This window comes from Ziziphus jujuba, chromosome 4, assembly GCF_031755915.1.
Source record: "Ziziphus jujuba cultivar Dongzao chromosome 4, ASM3175591v1".
Classification (NCBI taxonomy): Eukaryota; Viridiplantae; Streptophyta; class Magnoliopsida; order Rosales; family Rhamnaceae; genus Ziziphus; species Ziziphus jujuba.
This window is the reverse complement of record NC_083382.1, coordinates 13178189-13193123: the sequence shown is the minus strand read 5'-3', so window position 1 is coordinate 13193123 and position 14935 is coordinate 13178189. Positions and strand designations below refer to the sequence as shown.

Genomic DNA, 14935 nt, shown 5'->3' with positions numbered 1-14935 from the left:
AATTGATACATGGTAAAAAAAAAAAAAAAAAAATTTTTTTTTGCTAGTTATGTCTTGTAAAAAGCAATTTATTTTGTAAAGTAGAGAATTATTTATTTATTTCCATTTGGGCGTGCAATGTTAAAAGAATTTGTAATGTTTTTCTAACAATTGCAAAGAAATCAAACCCATGAAAAGGATTCATTGCATCATATTGATTTAGACTGGTGTAGCTAAGTTCACTAATGGGGTCGATGAATGTGACCTTCAATCTCCAAAAAGTTGCTAAAAGCTATAAAAAAGAAAAAAAAAATTCCATTCCAAGTTGATGTTGTTCTCTGTTTTTCGATTTTTGGGTATAGTAAATAATTTGACTAAAAAAGATTGGAACTTGGGCAAAATCTCAGTTTGCTATTCTTTTTCAACCATTTTTGTTATCAAGACCGAGCCGTACATCATCTGATGGCAGTGAAGGTGGCGTTTGTGTTGATATTCCAAACCTAGGCGACAAATGGGCAATACCGAAGTTTTAACTTTTTTTTTTTTTTTTTTTTTTTTTCGAAGGTGGTCTCTGAAGAAAAACACACAAACACAGTGTCACTTCGTGTTCTATTGCACTTTCGCTTTTGGCTGTGTCTGCGTCTTCCTCCTTTAAGCTTCCTTGTGACCCCTTTTTTTCTGTGTATTTATGGTGGATTGGTAAAAACCCATCTGCCCATTATCTTTTCTGAGCAGCTCCTCCTCAGACGTCATCGTTTTTGTCCCCCTTCTGTTCCAAAGCTGCCATTTTTTCGTAGTGTTTGATTGTTTTAGGGCTTTGTAAGGCTATGGCTGGCCCAGCTCGCCGTAGCTTTTACATTCCTTCTCGTTTTCTATTCACTCGTCGTGTTTCCACTTCTTGTTCTGGTGTTGAAGCTTTTGATCCCCCTCCACTTGTACATTCTCGAAGGGTGGTTGTTACTGGTAAGCACTCTGTGTCTGTATTTTTGTGTGTATGGGTTTGTTTTCGAATTGGGCCTTTTTTATTTATTTTTTATTTTTTTATTTGATGGTGGGGAAGTTATGTTTTCAGGTTTAGGCATGGTGACTCCACTGGGCTGTGGAGTCGATACTACATGGAAGCGTTTGATACAAGGGGATTGTGGGATTAGAGCTTTATCCCCTGAAGATCTTGGGATGAATAACTTTGATAGAGAAGCCCAGTTGCACGCATATGAACAGCTGACTTCAAAAGTTGCTGCAATCGTTCCTTCAGGAACCAATCCAGGTGACTTCAATGTGGATTTGTGGCTCAATTCTAAGGTAAAATTGAAGCGCATTGCTTCGGTTCCTTATCGATGATTTGTGATTGCATTGTTTCGTTTGTTTTTTCGTTTTGGTAGAGTTGCACAGTATGAGTAGAATTGTCTGTGATGACCAGAGACTGTTTATCTAGAAAATGGGTTTTCACATATTATGCATTATGGTGAAGAATGTTGCCAAATTCCATAAACTAATCAAACGCAATTTCAATAAATGCTGTTTGTTTGGTTGCATCAATTAAAGGGAAAAAAAGCACTTCATCTTGTCGTTTATTTTGATTATAAAAAAAGGTTGTGTTAGAAAGTGAAGTCTTGCCTTTGACAGGACATTTCATTCAAATCTTGCCATGGCTTACTAGGGTAATTTCTGTTTAGCTTATTTATTCTTTGTCAATATATGATGACTGTTCGGGCTGGAAAAGCTAACTTGAACTCGTTCTGTGGTTTGTTATGCATTCCTGTTTGTTGATGCTTTCTGGACATTCCGATGCTTAACCAATTTTTTAGATCTCTTATGTTATCTAAAGGGTAATTTGTTTCTCAGGAACACCGCTCAATTGCAAGGTTTATAGGGTATGCATTATGTGCTGCTGATGAAGCTCTAAAGGATGCAAAGTGGATACCGACTGATCAGGAACAGAAGGAAAAAACGGTAAGCCTATTTATATGCAAATAATATATGGAATTTCGTTGTTCCTTTTTGTTTAATTATGTGGTAATCTATCCTTTTTAATTTGAAGAATACAGGGAGTCTCAATTGGTGGGGGAACTGGAAGCATCAGTGATATATTGGATGCTGCGCGGATGATTTGTGAGAAGGTTAGTAACCATCTTGTGGATAATATTGAAATAGCTTAATATGATTTTATTTTATAATATTTTTCCTGTAACCTCTATTATAGACTGGGAAATGACCTTGTTGCTCCAGAAACATTTTACTTTTGATGTCTTATTACTGTTTTTTAATTTCTTATTTTTTATTTTAATCCAGCGCATTCGTCGGCTTAGTCCATTTTTCATCCCACGGATATTAATCAACATGGCATCTGGTCATGTGAGCATGAAATATGGATTCCAGGTATTTAACCAACTTCCAAAACTGAAATATATGGCCGCTCAGTGGGTGGATATACGTTATTTCTTGAGGAAAGGGCTAGACATGGATCTTCATCCTCATGTAGCCAATTGATGCACATAATAAAACTACCTAGCTTGGCAACCTTCTCAGCCTTTGGGCTAAGAGCAAGTATAGAGCTTGGGGCTTTTCCTTAGTAGCCTGATTTCTCTTAGAAGGAACTTGTTGAAAATAGTTGTTACAGGAATTACATCTCAATTGACAAACCGATTAAGCCAATAGAATGAAGTGCACCAATCTTTAAGTAGAACCCATTTTCTCTACCAAGCTTTGAGTCTTACAGATATTTGATTCTTAATTCCATGTGTAGCTTTTAGGATATGCATTTTAGTATTCTTGTTATAAAATGCATGTGTATAATTTTGTCTTAGGGACCAAATCATGCTGCAGTGACAGCTTGTGCTACTGGTGCACATTCTATCGGTGATGCTGCAAGGATGATTCAGTTTGGAGATTCAGATGTTATGGTGGCAGGAGGCACAGAGTCCAGCATTGATGCTTTATCAATAGCAGGATTTTGTAGGTATTGTTATACCATAATTTTCTGACTGAACTATGTGTCGGACAGTTGCTTTATTTTATATTTTGTTTTTTATTTTATATGTATATATCTATTTTTTATTTTATATGTCTATATCTATTAATCTCTACTTTGTTTAATCCTCAAAAGTTTTAGTGTCACTCATATAACTCAGCAATTTGTCTTCAAAATGTCTGGTCTTTCTTGCTTTCTTTTTCTTTCTCTTTTATTTTCCCCTTTTTTCTTATGAAATTACGGTAGCAAGTTATAATCTTGAGGTTAGATCCTGATGCATCTTTCAGCATTCCTTAGCCGTATTCTTCTTCCAAGACAAATGTTACCAAGATATATTAGTTTTAACATAATCAGTAAAAGGGATCTTAAAAATGGATTGATGTTTAATTAGTGTGAAGTATGGGAACAAAGTTTCATCAGGTGTTATCGAGGTTACTTCGTAGAGTGATGTTCGAAATAAGACTCTGAAACACCTTAATGGTGGGATTCACCTCTTATAGACAGTACCTGATGTTTTATGCAATTTCAGTTTTTTTTTTCCTTTCATTCTGCTGGGTAAAGACTTGAGAATTTTCTTTACCAAATGCATCAGAAAACATAGTTTTTGGGCTAATAATCTAGTTATGGAAGTTACTCTCAGTTGTTTTTAAGGATTCTGTTGTTAGTTCTTCTTGTAAAGTTTTCTTTGCAATACCCAGGTCAAGGGCTTTGACTACAAAATACAATTCTGCTCCACAAGAAGCATCACGACCTTTTGACTGTAGCAGAGATGGGTTTGTGTAAGTACATATTCTTAGGGGTAAAGAATATATATATATATATATATATTTTTTTTTTTTTTCATAATCAGGCTTTAGCTATTCTGATATGTTGCCTTCTTTTACCTAACCTTATCTTTAAACTCAGGATAGGTGAAGGTTCTGGTGTCTTGGTATTGGAGGTGAGTTGAGACATGTACTTTTACAACATCACATCTTGTGGTCTTCAATTGTTATTACATCTGGTCTGACTCTTTTTTTTTTTATGACAAGGAACTTGAGCATGCAAGAAAACGAGGAGCAAAAATCTATGCAGAGTTTCGTGGTTATGGGATGTCAGGTTGGGTTTTCAAATCATAATAAGCTGTAAATACTCTCTTGAAATGCTCTGGTAAGGTATCGAACTCTGAATAATGTAATTTGTACAGGTGATGCATATCATATTACTCAACCACACTTGGATGGAAGAGGTGCTATTCTAGCAATGACACGTGCCCTAAGACAGGTACAGGATTATGGTTTTGGACTAATAATCGTTTGGGACTGTTTATCCATCCCAGTTTTAGCATTTAGAATGTGTATGCATCTTTTGGTTTTCTTGGCCAAGTACTGCAAGTTCTACCCGAGAATGAAATTACATCCTACACGGTTTATGAAGTAATATGTTAGTTTTGTTAGATAAGCATTCCTTATGTTGCACCTAGAAGTGACTTGCATGGTAATCTTGATCGATTGGAGGAAAAATTGTCAAACATAGGGTCTAAATGATTTCAGGGCTAAATTGTTTTGCAAGCATAGTTACAGCTGCTGCACCCTTTCCATTTATGTTAGATTCCTGGTATGAAATCAAAATACAATTTATCATTTGTGGGCTTAGTATGATAGTAACTTAACAAATTTCTCATGGTGAAGTTATCTTTCTGATTCAAAAGAAAAAATTCATTTATTACTGTTCCTTTGTTTGCAGTCTGGTCTCCATCCGGAGCAAGTGGATTATGTGAATGCCCATGCTACATCAACGCCTTTGGGTAAATGATTTGGACCTTTATAAGTTTTTGTGAGCTGTTACCTTGGAATAATGAATTTGCTGAAGTTGATGAATATATGGTCCATTATGGAATGTCTTGTCCAGGTGATGCTGTAGAAGCCAATGCTATCAAAAGTTTGTTTTCTAACCATGCAACTTCTGGTGCCTTAGCCTTGTCGTCCACAAAGGTAATTCTGGGAAAAGTAAAACAAATATTTTGATTTGTTACTGACTGACACAGCTTAGAAAATATATCTTCATCATCCAAATATCATGGCTAAGAATTATTAATGGATATGCATATTACAGACCTCTTGAGATGTACTTCAAGTAACTTTCATCTTAGAGCTGTTAAAGTGGCTTTGGTTTTGGAAATGAGTGTGCCTATAGTTTCAAGCTTTACCTTCTTTTTCTTTTTTCTGTTCTGGTTAATTTTCTTTCTCTTTAATTGGGTGCAATTACAAATAAAATTTCAGGGAGCCGTGGGTCATCTCCTTGGAGCAGCTGGAGCTGTCGAAGCAATCTTCACAATATTGGCCATACACCGTGTAAGCAGCTTCATCACACTTAATTGTTTTTGGTTTCATTCTTATATACCTACAATCTTGAGTAGCCATAAACTTTTGTTTTGCATAACATGAACTTGACTGTTGCCTTAAAAGAGTTGGTTATGATGACTAACGGCTTCCCTGTTTTGTTTCAGGGAGTTGCACCCTTGACGCTTAATCTCACCAAGCCGGATCCACTGTTTACTGATGGACTCATGCCATTAAAAGCTTCAAAGGAGATGCCAATAAGAGCTGCTTTATCGAACTCTTTTGGCTTTGGAGGAACGAATGCATCCCTGCTGTTTACCTCTGCTCCGTGACAAGTCTTTTGGTTCATTTTGGTTCTCCAGACTTTTTAAGATGAATTCCCTTGGGATCTCTATTTCTCACAAAATGCCAGATCTGCAGCACTTAAAATATACAGCTTCTGGGTTGGTGGCAATGGAATGCACTCGAGGATCCTTCATGTGATAGGTTTATGCATTCCTCTCATGATCGGCATAGGAAGTTGTTACCAGACATGGTAGGATGAAATGTTTCGGGAATAACTGAGATTTGCCTCAATCGGCTTCCTGAGTTTTTATGAAACTACAAATTTTTTTTTGCTAAACTTAGGAAACTACAGAGTTTTATCTTTTGTTAAAAATCATTGTCATGAATCATCGATTATAATATGTTCAAAACATTTTACTATCATGAATACCATTGCTATTCTTTACTTTCCATGGAGTTAAAAATTTCTTATCTTTAAAATTGAAACCATTTTTTAAACTTATTCAAAGTGTAAGAAACTTTTTTTCCACTTTTTTTTTTTTTTTCAATATCCAACGTCAAAAGTGTTTGCTGTGGACAATTGTATATTAATTTCCAATATCTAAATAATAAGGGTTTGCCATGGACAATTATGTAAACGCGTCCAATGTCAGCTTTGGATCATAGTTCTATAAAACCTTACTTTTGCTGCATGTCCACTTTTTATTTTTCCGTTTGGTAAATCTTTTGCTGCATATTACTGTTCTTTGAGATTCATTATATATATATATATATATATATATATTTCATTATTATATTGCAAATAGATTCGTTTTGATTTATGTGCATATACTTTTTAAGTGGAGCACCTACAAAGTGAAGTACATTTTCATGTGAAGTCCATAATTTAAGGTTATCCACAAACTGTTACTGCATCTGTACGTCATGCCATTAACAACTTGGAGACATATACCATACTACCCTGCCAATCTGAATTAAAAAAAAAAAAAAAAAAGGCATACTGAAAAAAGAATACGAACAGTTGGGAAAAGAAAGAATAATTTACAGCAAACTCACTGTACTTCTCAGTTCTCTCTGTCTCTCTCCATTCTCTTGTACAACCTAGTTACGGTTAGTTGCTAACAGTAGGCAAAGATTAGGTACAAAATCTAACAGTAGGCAAAGATTAGGTACAAAATCTAACAGTAGGCAAAGATTAGGTACAAAATCTAAGTGTACATTGATTTAAAGCCCTCTGTAAGAGGGACCACTTTTGCTGATACTTTGGACTGCAACTTTGATACAGCTGCACGAATGTCCTGTAATTCACAACTGCAACCACTCAGACAATAAAATAATATAAAAACCTATATAGGAAGCTAAACAATAGTCCCATTTTTTATTATTTTATTATTATTTTTTTTAAAAAAAAAAGAAAGAAAGAAAGAAAGAAAACTGGCAAAATGTAGCTGAAACCCAAATCCACTACTGGCAAATTTTCAAAATTGAAAAATGAGTTTGGACCATATAATATTCATATTCAAATTTAAGTGACTGAAAAAGCATTTCCACTAGCTTAATGCAGATTGTCAATTTGGATTGCTCCATTATATTACACTTAAAATTAACAAATGACTGTTAAAAGTAATCAGTTACCTCTATATGGTATCGTGAGGAGAAATGGGTCAGCAAAACCGCCTTATTCCGAATCCATTGTGCATTTTCAAAAATCTGCATATTGTTACAAACACTATGTTCAAGATTGCAAATCAATATCGTAAAAGATGCAGTTTACTCGAAAGCTCTAAAGCTAATAATAGAATATGCATTGCAGCCCTTAAAAGCTTCCTACGAATGGCTAACCATTTTTTACTCCATCCTCCCCTCTTCCTCTGCTCAAAAGGTAATTTGCAATAAAAAGATATTCACATACCTCATATAAATGAGTATGACCATGTTGTCGGGCATGTTCAATGCTGAATCCTTCATCCAAAAAGGTGGCCTGTGAAAGATAACCATATTTATAATTCGGAAATGAAATTTCACCAAAATGATTCACGCATATATGCAAAAATGCAAGCATGCTAACTGCTTGAAATATACCAAGGCCTGAAGACAATGGAACATTGGATTTGGTCTACAACTGAGCTCCCAACAACAACAATATATGTTGCCAGTGCCAATGATTTGAAATATACCAGTTAAAATTTTTGGCCAGGATATTTTTCTTTGCAATAAAAATCCTTATAGCAGCCAAGAAACATGGTGTAAAACTTAAACAGTAAATTGGTCTGGAACTGAGCTTCCAACAACAACATATGTTCCTAATGCCAGTGGCTTGAAATATACCAGTTACAATTTTTGGCCAGGATATTTTTCTTTGCAATTAAAATCCTCATAGCATCCAAGAAATGTGGCACAACTTAAACAGTAAACTGATAATTTAAACAGGAAACTGATAATTATCTCTATAATCATGTGGAAATCTTCCCCCAAAATCAAAATCATAAATTTGGATAAAGGGTGGACTTGGCACTTTCAGTTCATAATCACTTACTTCTATTACAGATTGATTTTGTCGCCATCTCAGATTTAATGCAAGCCAATTCCTTTAATCAAAGTAAAACTTCACAGTACTAAATTTAATTTTTAATTGAATCTCATAATAATACAACCTGCAAATCCAAAAAAAAGCAACTTCACAAAAAGAGTCCATTTCATACCTCAGTTATAAGAATCTTTGCCCTTAAGGCATCAGCATTCCGAGGATCGACCATATAATCTGATGTTGTGTCTCCAGTAAAGGCAACCTCAGGAGACAGTATAATATCTGTAATCTAAAAAGGAAGTTAAAAAGTCAAATGGATTTCAATTAATCCAAGACTAAAGCAAAACTCTGCCAGAGATATTACACCTCTACACCAGACTTCTTCAATTTCTCTATTTGTTTCCCCTTAAGATGAATGTATTGCTTCTTCAGCTTTTTTCTAACTGAATAGATTACATAGCCCTGCACATTGAATTGATTACATATCAAATTAACCACACATCAAAGATTCCAGCCCCTTTAGTTTGCAAACAGTAATAAACTAAAGAGTACAATTATTAGTAACCATCTATATCCAAATCTCAAACCCGATTCATGGGTTCTTTAACACAGTAAACACATGAAAGAACTCCCTGCCTTCCGCTACTCACAATGATTGTTCTAGTGTTGTCTTCCCCCCATTTTCTTTTTGGATCCAAACGTCAATTTGGCTGGTAAGAGGCCACATAGTAATCATAATCCTAATGGAAATTTGTCTTAGGATATGCTCCCAAGACCTGACAGGTGAATGCGATCAGACAATGATAGTTGGCCTTGAAACCGAAGTCCTTCTAAAGGGAAAATTCATTGTAAAACTCCTAACAAAAGTAACACTATAAAACCATCTGATTTCTTGGACAAATATGAAGCTAAAACTATGCAAAATGGCAGCGTTGTTCACTCTTTACCATGTAATCAAAACCCATTGGTTATTAATTCAGAATAATAGTAGGAAGCTGTTTCTATTGAAAATAAGCTACTCCTAGCAATCTGGGTATTAACACTCAATTTCATATTTAACTGTAAATTGTACATATGAAGATAATATGCTGAAGCTCACCTGGCTGGGTATTACATGTTGAGTTCTAAATGGTCGAACAACAAGATTATTTCGCATTTCATATGTTTCACCTGAATTCAAACTTGTAACATCATTTCCAGCATTAGGTGCCATAAAACCCATGAAGAAGACAAAGTAAAGCTACACACCCACATCCAAAGGAACCAAATCAAATTTCAATTCCACTTGGCCCATCGTCCTGTGAATGTCAAATAAATTCTCCACATCTTCTTTGATGCAAGGAGGCACAAATACTGTTGGAGGTTTTAAGTTGTACAAACCACGGCTGGCAACATACATTGGCAACCCACCCTGAAACAATGAGTACAGTATAAGCTTGCAACTAAAATTTACACTTCAAATTGAACTAAATGACTTAAAGAACAAGAAAATTATGACCAACCAAAGAAGTAAAAATACAAGCAAACATAATTTATTCAGTGGGCTTTCCCTCCAAGAAATAAACTAATAGATCCTCTTGGTTTTCAGAAAATGGAAAATGACAACCTATTTCCACCTCAACCTAAAATTTGGCACCAAAACTAAAAACTTTTTTATCTGCAATTTCACCTCCAACAATAAATTATGATTCCCTCTGACAACATTGAATTATAGACACAATGAAGCAAAACCCATTATGGGAAAAGAGGCTCACAATGTGATCAAGATGGGCATGAGTGATGAACACGAAGTTCTGCTGAATTGCTCTTGAAGGACACCTGCCGATATCAAAAGCGCATTTGAACTCCGGGATTATGATGCAGGTCTCTTGCCCACCAATGGAAATCCCCTCAATAGCATAGCCTTCCAAGTCTAGTCCTTTCCGGACAACCTGGGATCTGGCTAACCGGTACTCTTCTTCTTCGATAGCTCGGCTAATTGCCGGAGTATAGCCGGACCCTTTAAGGGAATTCAGAGGACCAGCATGGGTTTGCAGTGAAACTCTCTGGATTCTTGGAGATGGTGAAGAAACTGAAATGGGTTGGTGGGATGGGAATTTGTGAGGGGCTTTGGAGGGCGAAATGGTCAGAGACATTTGCATGTTTTGGTGGGTTTGAGAGTGAAGCATATTAAGATAATGGAGAGAGAAAGAGGGTTTAAGAAAGGTTTATCAGTATCACAGCGCTTCGTGTTTTTGTTGGTCTAAAGGAGCAAACCAAGTTCCGGAAATTTTACTTTATTTTATTTTTTTGGGGATGTGTATCCAATTTAAGCCCACAAAATATTGCGTATTTATAGACCCAGTACAGCCCTGTCAAAGCTCTCTACTCTGTTTTTATAGTATTCATTTTCCTCTTACCAAAACTTAATAATGGTTTAACGGTAATTATAAGTGTTTTTCCTTTTCCCAGCCAATTTCTAATGCAGAGCTTTTCTTTTCGTTTTTATTTATTTATTTATTTTGGTTGAAATGCAGAGCTTGTTTTTGGGTGCAAGCTTGCAATTGAGTATCAGAGAGAATGGAAGACGTCCCAAAATGTTCAACAGCTTTATGCACTTCTCTTTCGAAAACACAATCAAATTCTAAGTAGATACTTTCACCAAGAAGGAGAGAAGGAAAAAAAAAAAAAAAAATCGAAGTAGAAATAAAATTTACCAGCTCTATTTGTATCGAACCACAGTGGTACATCGTAGACATTGAATCCTACTCCAGAATCAACTTTGAATCTTTACCCAAGAATTGTTACTCATCCACATATCAATTTGAGCATAAATATGAGTTCCCCTATTCACAAATTGTCAAGTGGAGTTTTGTATGCTTGTACAGTTCGATAAAATTTACACTGATATTCTTGTAACATACAAATAACTGTGCCACAATTTGCAAATTCCGAGTGCCTGAAGAGTTGCCCCCAGACCCCTAATGAGCAACAACATTTTACAAACTACAGAGAGAGAAGATTGATCTTTCCTTTCATCCCACGGAGTAATTCCTGTTGTGTGTATGTACTGGAAGTGGATCAGCAGTTGCTTGTTTCATTCTGTATACGTTACATCGCCACAAACCGTAACTCTTGAATTTGAGCAGATTAGAGCAGCATTTTGTAAAGTAAAACCGTGAACGATTGGCAATGGGAATCCTTTTCCAAGGCGTGAGTTTGCATATGGCAAGAAAACAGTTTGGATAACAGTCCACATCATTGGCTGCAATAATTGAAAATTAACCTTTTAAACTTGTGAAAGGTGCAAGGATTAATTTTTATTTGAGTAAGCATTATAAACATGAATACCTGAATTAGATACATGCGCAGATTACCAATATTGCTCCACTTCAATGACATTGTAAAGTCTTTCAATTTCACACTTCCAGCAAGATTATTCCCTGAGATTTTGACGAAACCTGAGGCACGAATTACCTATACAAAAAGAGAGGAATAGAGTTAGCATGATCAAGAAAAATTAATTGCTAGTCAAGAAGAGAAAAAAAAAAAAAAAAAAAGTGGCATTTCATAATTGTAATTTAAAAAAAAAAAAAAAAAGAAATGTCATCATGCATAAATTATAAATTTTGGAAAAGGAAGCACACCCAAGGAACACTGCGAATGCAAGGGCATTTCATGAGCTATAATGTAGGTCCACAGGAATATAAAATTCACACTCAAAAACAACATTCGATTAAGTCCACAACCTTATACTGAAAATCCCAATTATTTCTTCGGTAGTGTGCCCAACTTAAAGGTCTGGGATCAGAAAGGATATTTTCCTATGTCCCAAAAATAACATTGGTTGAAGAACCTTAAAACTTACTGACTGTTCATCTCATTTTAAATCTATTAAAAATCAATAGTCACATAATGTTATTGTATTAACAACATGACATCAAATGGCATAGCTTTGATGGAATTCTGACCAAGAAAGGCAAAGAATATTTTGTAAAGACATATTGAGAAAAAAAGAGGGATTGTAAGACTTGTAGAAACATAAAAGTAGAGTGAAAAGCAAAGATGAATGGTATAACAATTTTCCTTTTCTTTATAAACTTACCAGTGAGATGCATGCAACTGGTATTGATTCCCCTGCTTCCAAAACATCAATTACCAAGTCCGCATAGACAGTAACATCAATGGTATGATGCTCTGAGATCCTAATGACTGGAGGAGAAGATAAAGAAATATTCAAATTCATATCATCATTTGGGTATTTCTTGTATAATTGGGGAACAATAAATTTCCATCCAGCAGTATTCAAAAGAGACTGATCTGGTATTGTATCCACAATCCATTTCATAAATTCTGCCTGGCCAAAGAAAGATAACGATAAATACAAATGAAAGGTAAGATGGGTCACAGAATAAAAGAGCACATAAATTTTCAAGACAGAGTAATAAAATTTTAAGCATATAAGGTTTGAAGATATAGTTATTATTTTCTAGCATATAATTGCAATTCCAGTATTCCCCAAAATTTTCTATCTTACAAACTTACGTTGAAGTATAAGGCTGACATAGAGTTAAATACAGCCTCGTCCAATGATATTCCAAGCATTTTTGATGAATTACCACAGGAAACTAAAGGTTGTGAATCCTTGTCATAGAATTTAGGGACTAGGACCTGTTTTCTTGGAGTAAATAAACCGTTAATCTCAAACCCAATTGAAGAATTACTCAGTAAAGGGTCATTCACAAGAGTAGCATTCAAGGAAGCAGTATCATCTAAAGGAATTTCCTTTGGAAGAGCTTGCAGAAAAGAATCAAGCTTTAAAATCCCTTCTTTAAGTTGCTTGGTAACAGCATTTTCCACTGCAGACCCTATTTGTTCTTCAAAGGCATCAAACATCCTAACAGATGAAACAGCAAAAGAATTACAATCACAGAAACGGTGTATGTTTCTTACAATATGCAATCGAAATTTATTTAAAATTATAAATTTGATCAATTTTATGAATTCCACGCAGATAAACCATCACTGGGAAAGCACACATCATGAAAAGGCTGGCTATTTTCACTAGTTAAAATGAATTAAGAGACACATCAGACTTTTGCTTTACTTACTTTTCCAGCAGAGAATGGTTTCCTTCATGTTATGAAAAAAAAAAAAAAAAAAAAAAAAGGCTAGTTGAATTAGCGAAAAGTTATGAGAATAGTGCTTACTCAAGCGTAATTTTTTTGGAACATGAAAGGGAAATAAAGCAAGGTGTAGAGAAACCAAGTCAATTCCTTCCTAAATGTGTGCATGATTAAATGGATAAATAAGAGTTTCATTGTATGCTGAAATTAAAACTAATTAAGGATGGGATGTGGTAAATCAGTTACAAGTTGAGTTGTCCAAGTATTCATTATGAGAGACACTTCATAAAGAATTTTGTCAATGCATGATAAGTACGACCATAACAAGTCTATACAAAGGTATAAGCAAATATAACGAAAAGTAATTAGCCAAACTTTGTTGATAAAATTGACCAAAAACAAAAAAATTGTTGATTAAAGTTGGGTAGTCTGAAAACTATGTTCTCAAAGACCTAAGTTGCCAACTGAGTTGGATAGGAAGGATAATTATCGCAGTGAACAAAAAACTAGATTACAGTGCATAAAGGAAAGAGGCTACATTTAGCATTAGTAAGTGACACCAGAAGTTGCCAAGAGAAATAAGAAAAAACAAAAAAACGAAAAAAAAAAAAAATTTTTTTTGAGAGAAAGACTGGATACATGAAATGCATACCCTTGATAAAGCCAAGATGTTCCTCCATCCAAGATTATGGAGATTTCTTTAACAACACAACTACAATCTACCAGAGACAGCTTCAATGTTCCTTCTTGGATCTCCAAGTCTAATGTAAGCCCAACTTCCATGCCTTCAACCTTACCCAGAAGCAGCAGTCATCAATTCCCTTTGTTAAAGGACAAAAATTATAAGGGAAAAAAAAAAATGAATCAATAATGTAGAGCTTGCAAACCATTCACCAATCAGCTCTGCAATTCCAAATCCAACAAAATCAGAGCAACGATAGAGAAGAAAGGAAATTCCTAACTCTGTAAAGGGTTCCTGAAAAATACTAATTTAACTCTATCTAAACAGAACATTACCCCTTATCTGAAACAACTTAATTCCCACTGGGGCACACCTAATGAAAAACAACCCAATTGCATATACTCAAACATGCACAAATTTCATCTATTTAACTACACAACGACTCATCCAAAAGATGAATTTCAGAGTAACCAAATTTACAAGATTCAATAACAGTTCTTACTGTCTAAGCCATACCCCAATAGAAGCTCCACCTTCATCTGAAACAACGAAAGGAAAAAGCCAAGTACTATAAGAATAATGCCAATTCATGCTCATATTGCAGGTCATCCCCGAAGCTATCATCGCAATTCCTGTATCCCCGGGCTTGATATAAGACGAACCAACTCCTACTTCATTGATCGTGATGTTCCAAAGCACCATATGAACATTACCCAAAAATGGGATTTCTACGGTTTTTTCAATACGGGGCAGCTTTAGGGAGATTATTGAAGAAACAGCCTTGGACGTGAGCAAATCCTTGAGAAAATCAAGACCCTGTTGGGAAATAACAAGGGACGTGAAGGCCTGGTCAGTGGAATCGAGATGGGTATGTGTCGGAATGAAAAACGAGGCCATGAGAAGCAGGAGAATAGTAGGTAGTGGTGGTGCCATGGAGTATGGAGGTTGTTGGGTTTGAGCAGAAGAACAACCGCACTGGGTTTGGCACAGAGAAAAAGTTAGTGGAGAAATACGAAAGCTTTAAACTTGAGCAAAACGTCAAAAGTCAAAAATGCCCACGGAACA

At 35.3% G+C, this 14935-nt stretch overlaps 3 protein-coding genes across 6 annotated transcripts; 1 reads left to right on the top strand and 2 right to left on the bottom strand.

Moving 5' to 3' along the window:
• Positions 1-173: 173 nt before the first annotated feature.
• Positions 174-6001, top strand: LOC107417390 (3-oxoacyl-[acyl-carrier-protein] synthase, mitochondrial). Of its 3 annotated transcripts, XM_025073200.3 has the most exons (15): positions 174-453; positions 544-942; positions 1040-1281; positions 1825-1932; positions 2028-2099; positions 2272-2358; positions 2787-2938; positions 3649-3729; positions 3857-3890; positions 3982-4048; positions 4137-4213; positions 4676-4736; positions 4841-4923; positions 5212-5283; positions 5439-6001. In XM_025073200.3, exons 2-15 carry the CDS (start codon positions 807-809, stop codon positions 5601-5603), a joined length of 1437 nt encoding a protein of 478 aa, XP_024928968.3. In that variant the 5' UTR covers positions 174-453; positions 544-806; the 3' UTR covers positions 5604-6001. The 3 variants fall into 3 exon arrangements, with proteins under 3 accessions (XP_024928968.3, XP_048327864.2, XP_015881492.3); XM_048471907.2 differs by having other exon boundaries at positions 174-942; XM_016026006.4 differs by having other exon boundaries at positions 177-942; positions 1052-1281.
• Positions 6002-6577: 576 nt separating this feature from the next.
• On the bottom strand, positions 6578-10394 carry LOC107417399 (tRNase Z TRZ2, chloroplastic). Its single transcript, XM_016026017.4, has 8 exons — positions 9838-10394; positions 9332-9494; positions 9183-9253; positions 8450-8545; positions 8259-8372; positions 7469-7537; positions 7192-7266; positions 6578-6854 (listed from the first exon to the last, which is right to left on the bottom strand). The coding sequence occupies exons 1-8, from the start codon at positions 10249-10251 to the stop codon at positions 6765-6767; spliced, it is 1092 nt and encodes a 363-aa protein (XP_015881503.3). The 5' UTR covers positions 10252-10394; the 3' UTR covers positions 6578-6764.
• Positions 10395-10763: 369 nt separating this feature from the next.
• LOC107417389 (putative BPI/LBP family protein At1g04970) lies at positions 10764-14878 on the bottom strand. Of its 2 annotated transcripts, none has more exons than XM_016026003.3 (6): positions 14387-14878; positions 13841-13980; positions 12608-12959; positions 12168-12419; positions 11414-11539; positions 10764-11327 (listed from the first exon to the last, which is right to left on the bottom strand). In XM_016026003.3, the coding sequence occupies exons 1-6, from the start codon at positions 14801-14803 to the stop codon at positions 11160-11162; spliced, it is 1455 nt and encodes a 484-aa protein (XP_015881489.1). In that variant the 5' UTR covers positions 14804-14878; the 3' UTR covers positions 10764-11159. The 2 variants fall into 2 exon arrangements, with proteins under 2 accessions (XP_015881489.1, XP_015881490.1); XM_016026004.4 differs by having other exon boundaries at positions 13841-14009; positions 14387-14526.
• Between the last annotated feature and the right edge of the window lie 57 nt (positions 14879-14935).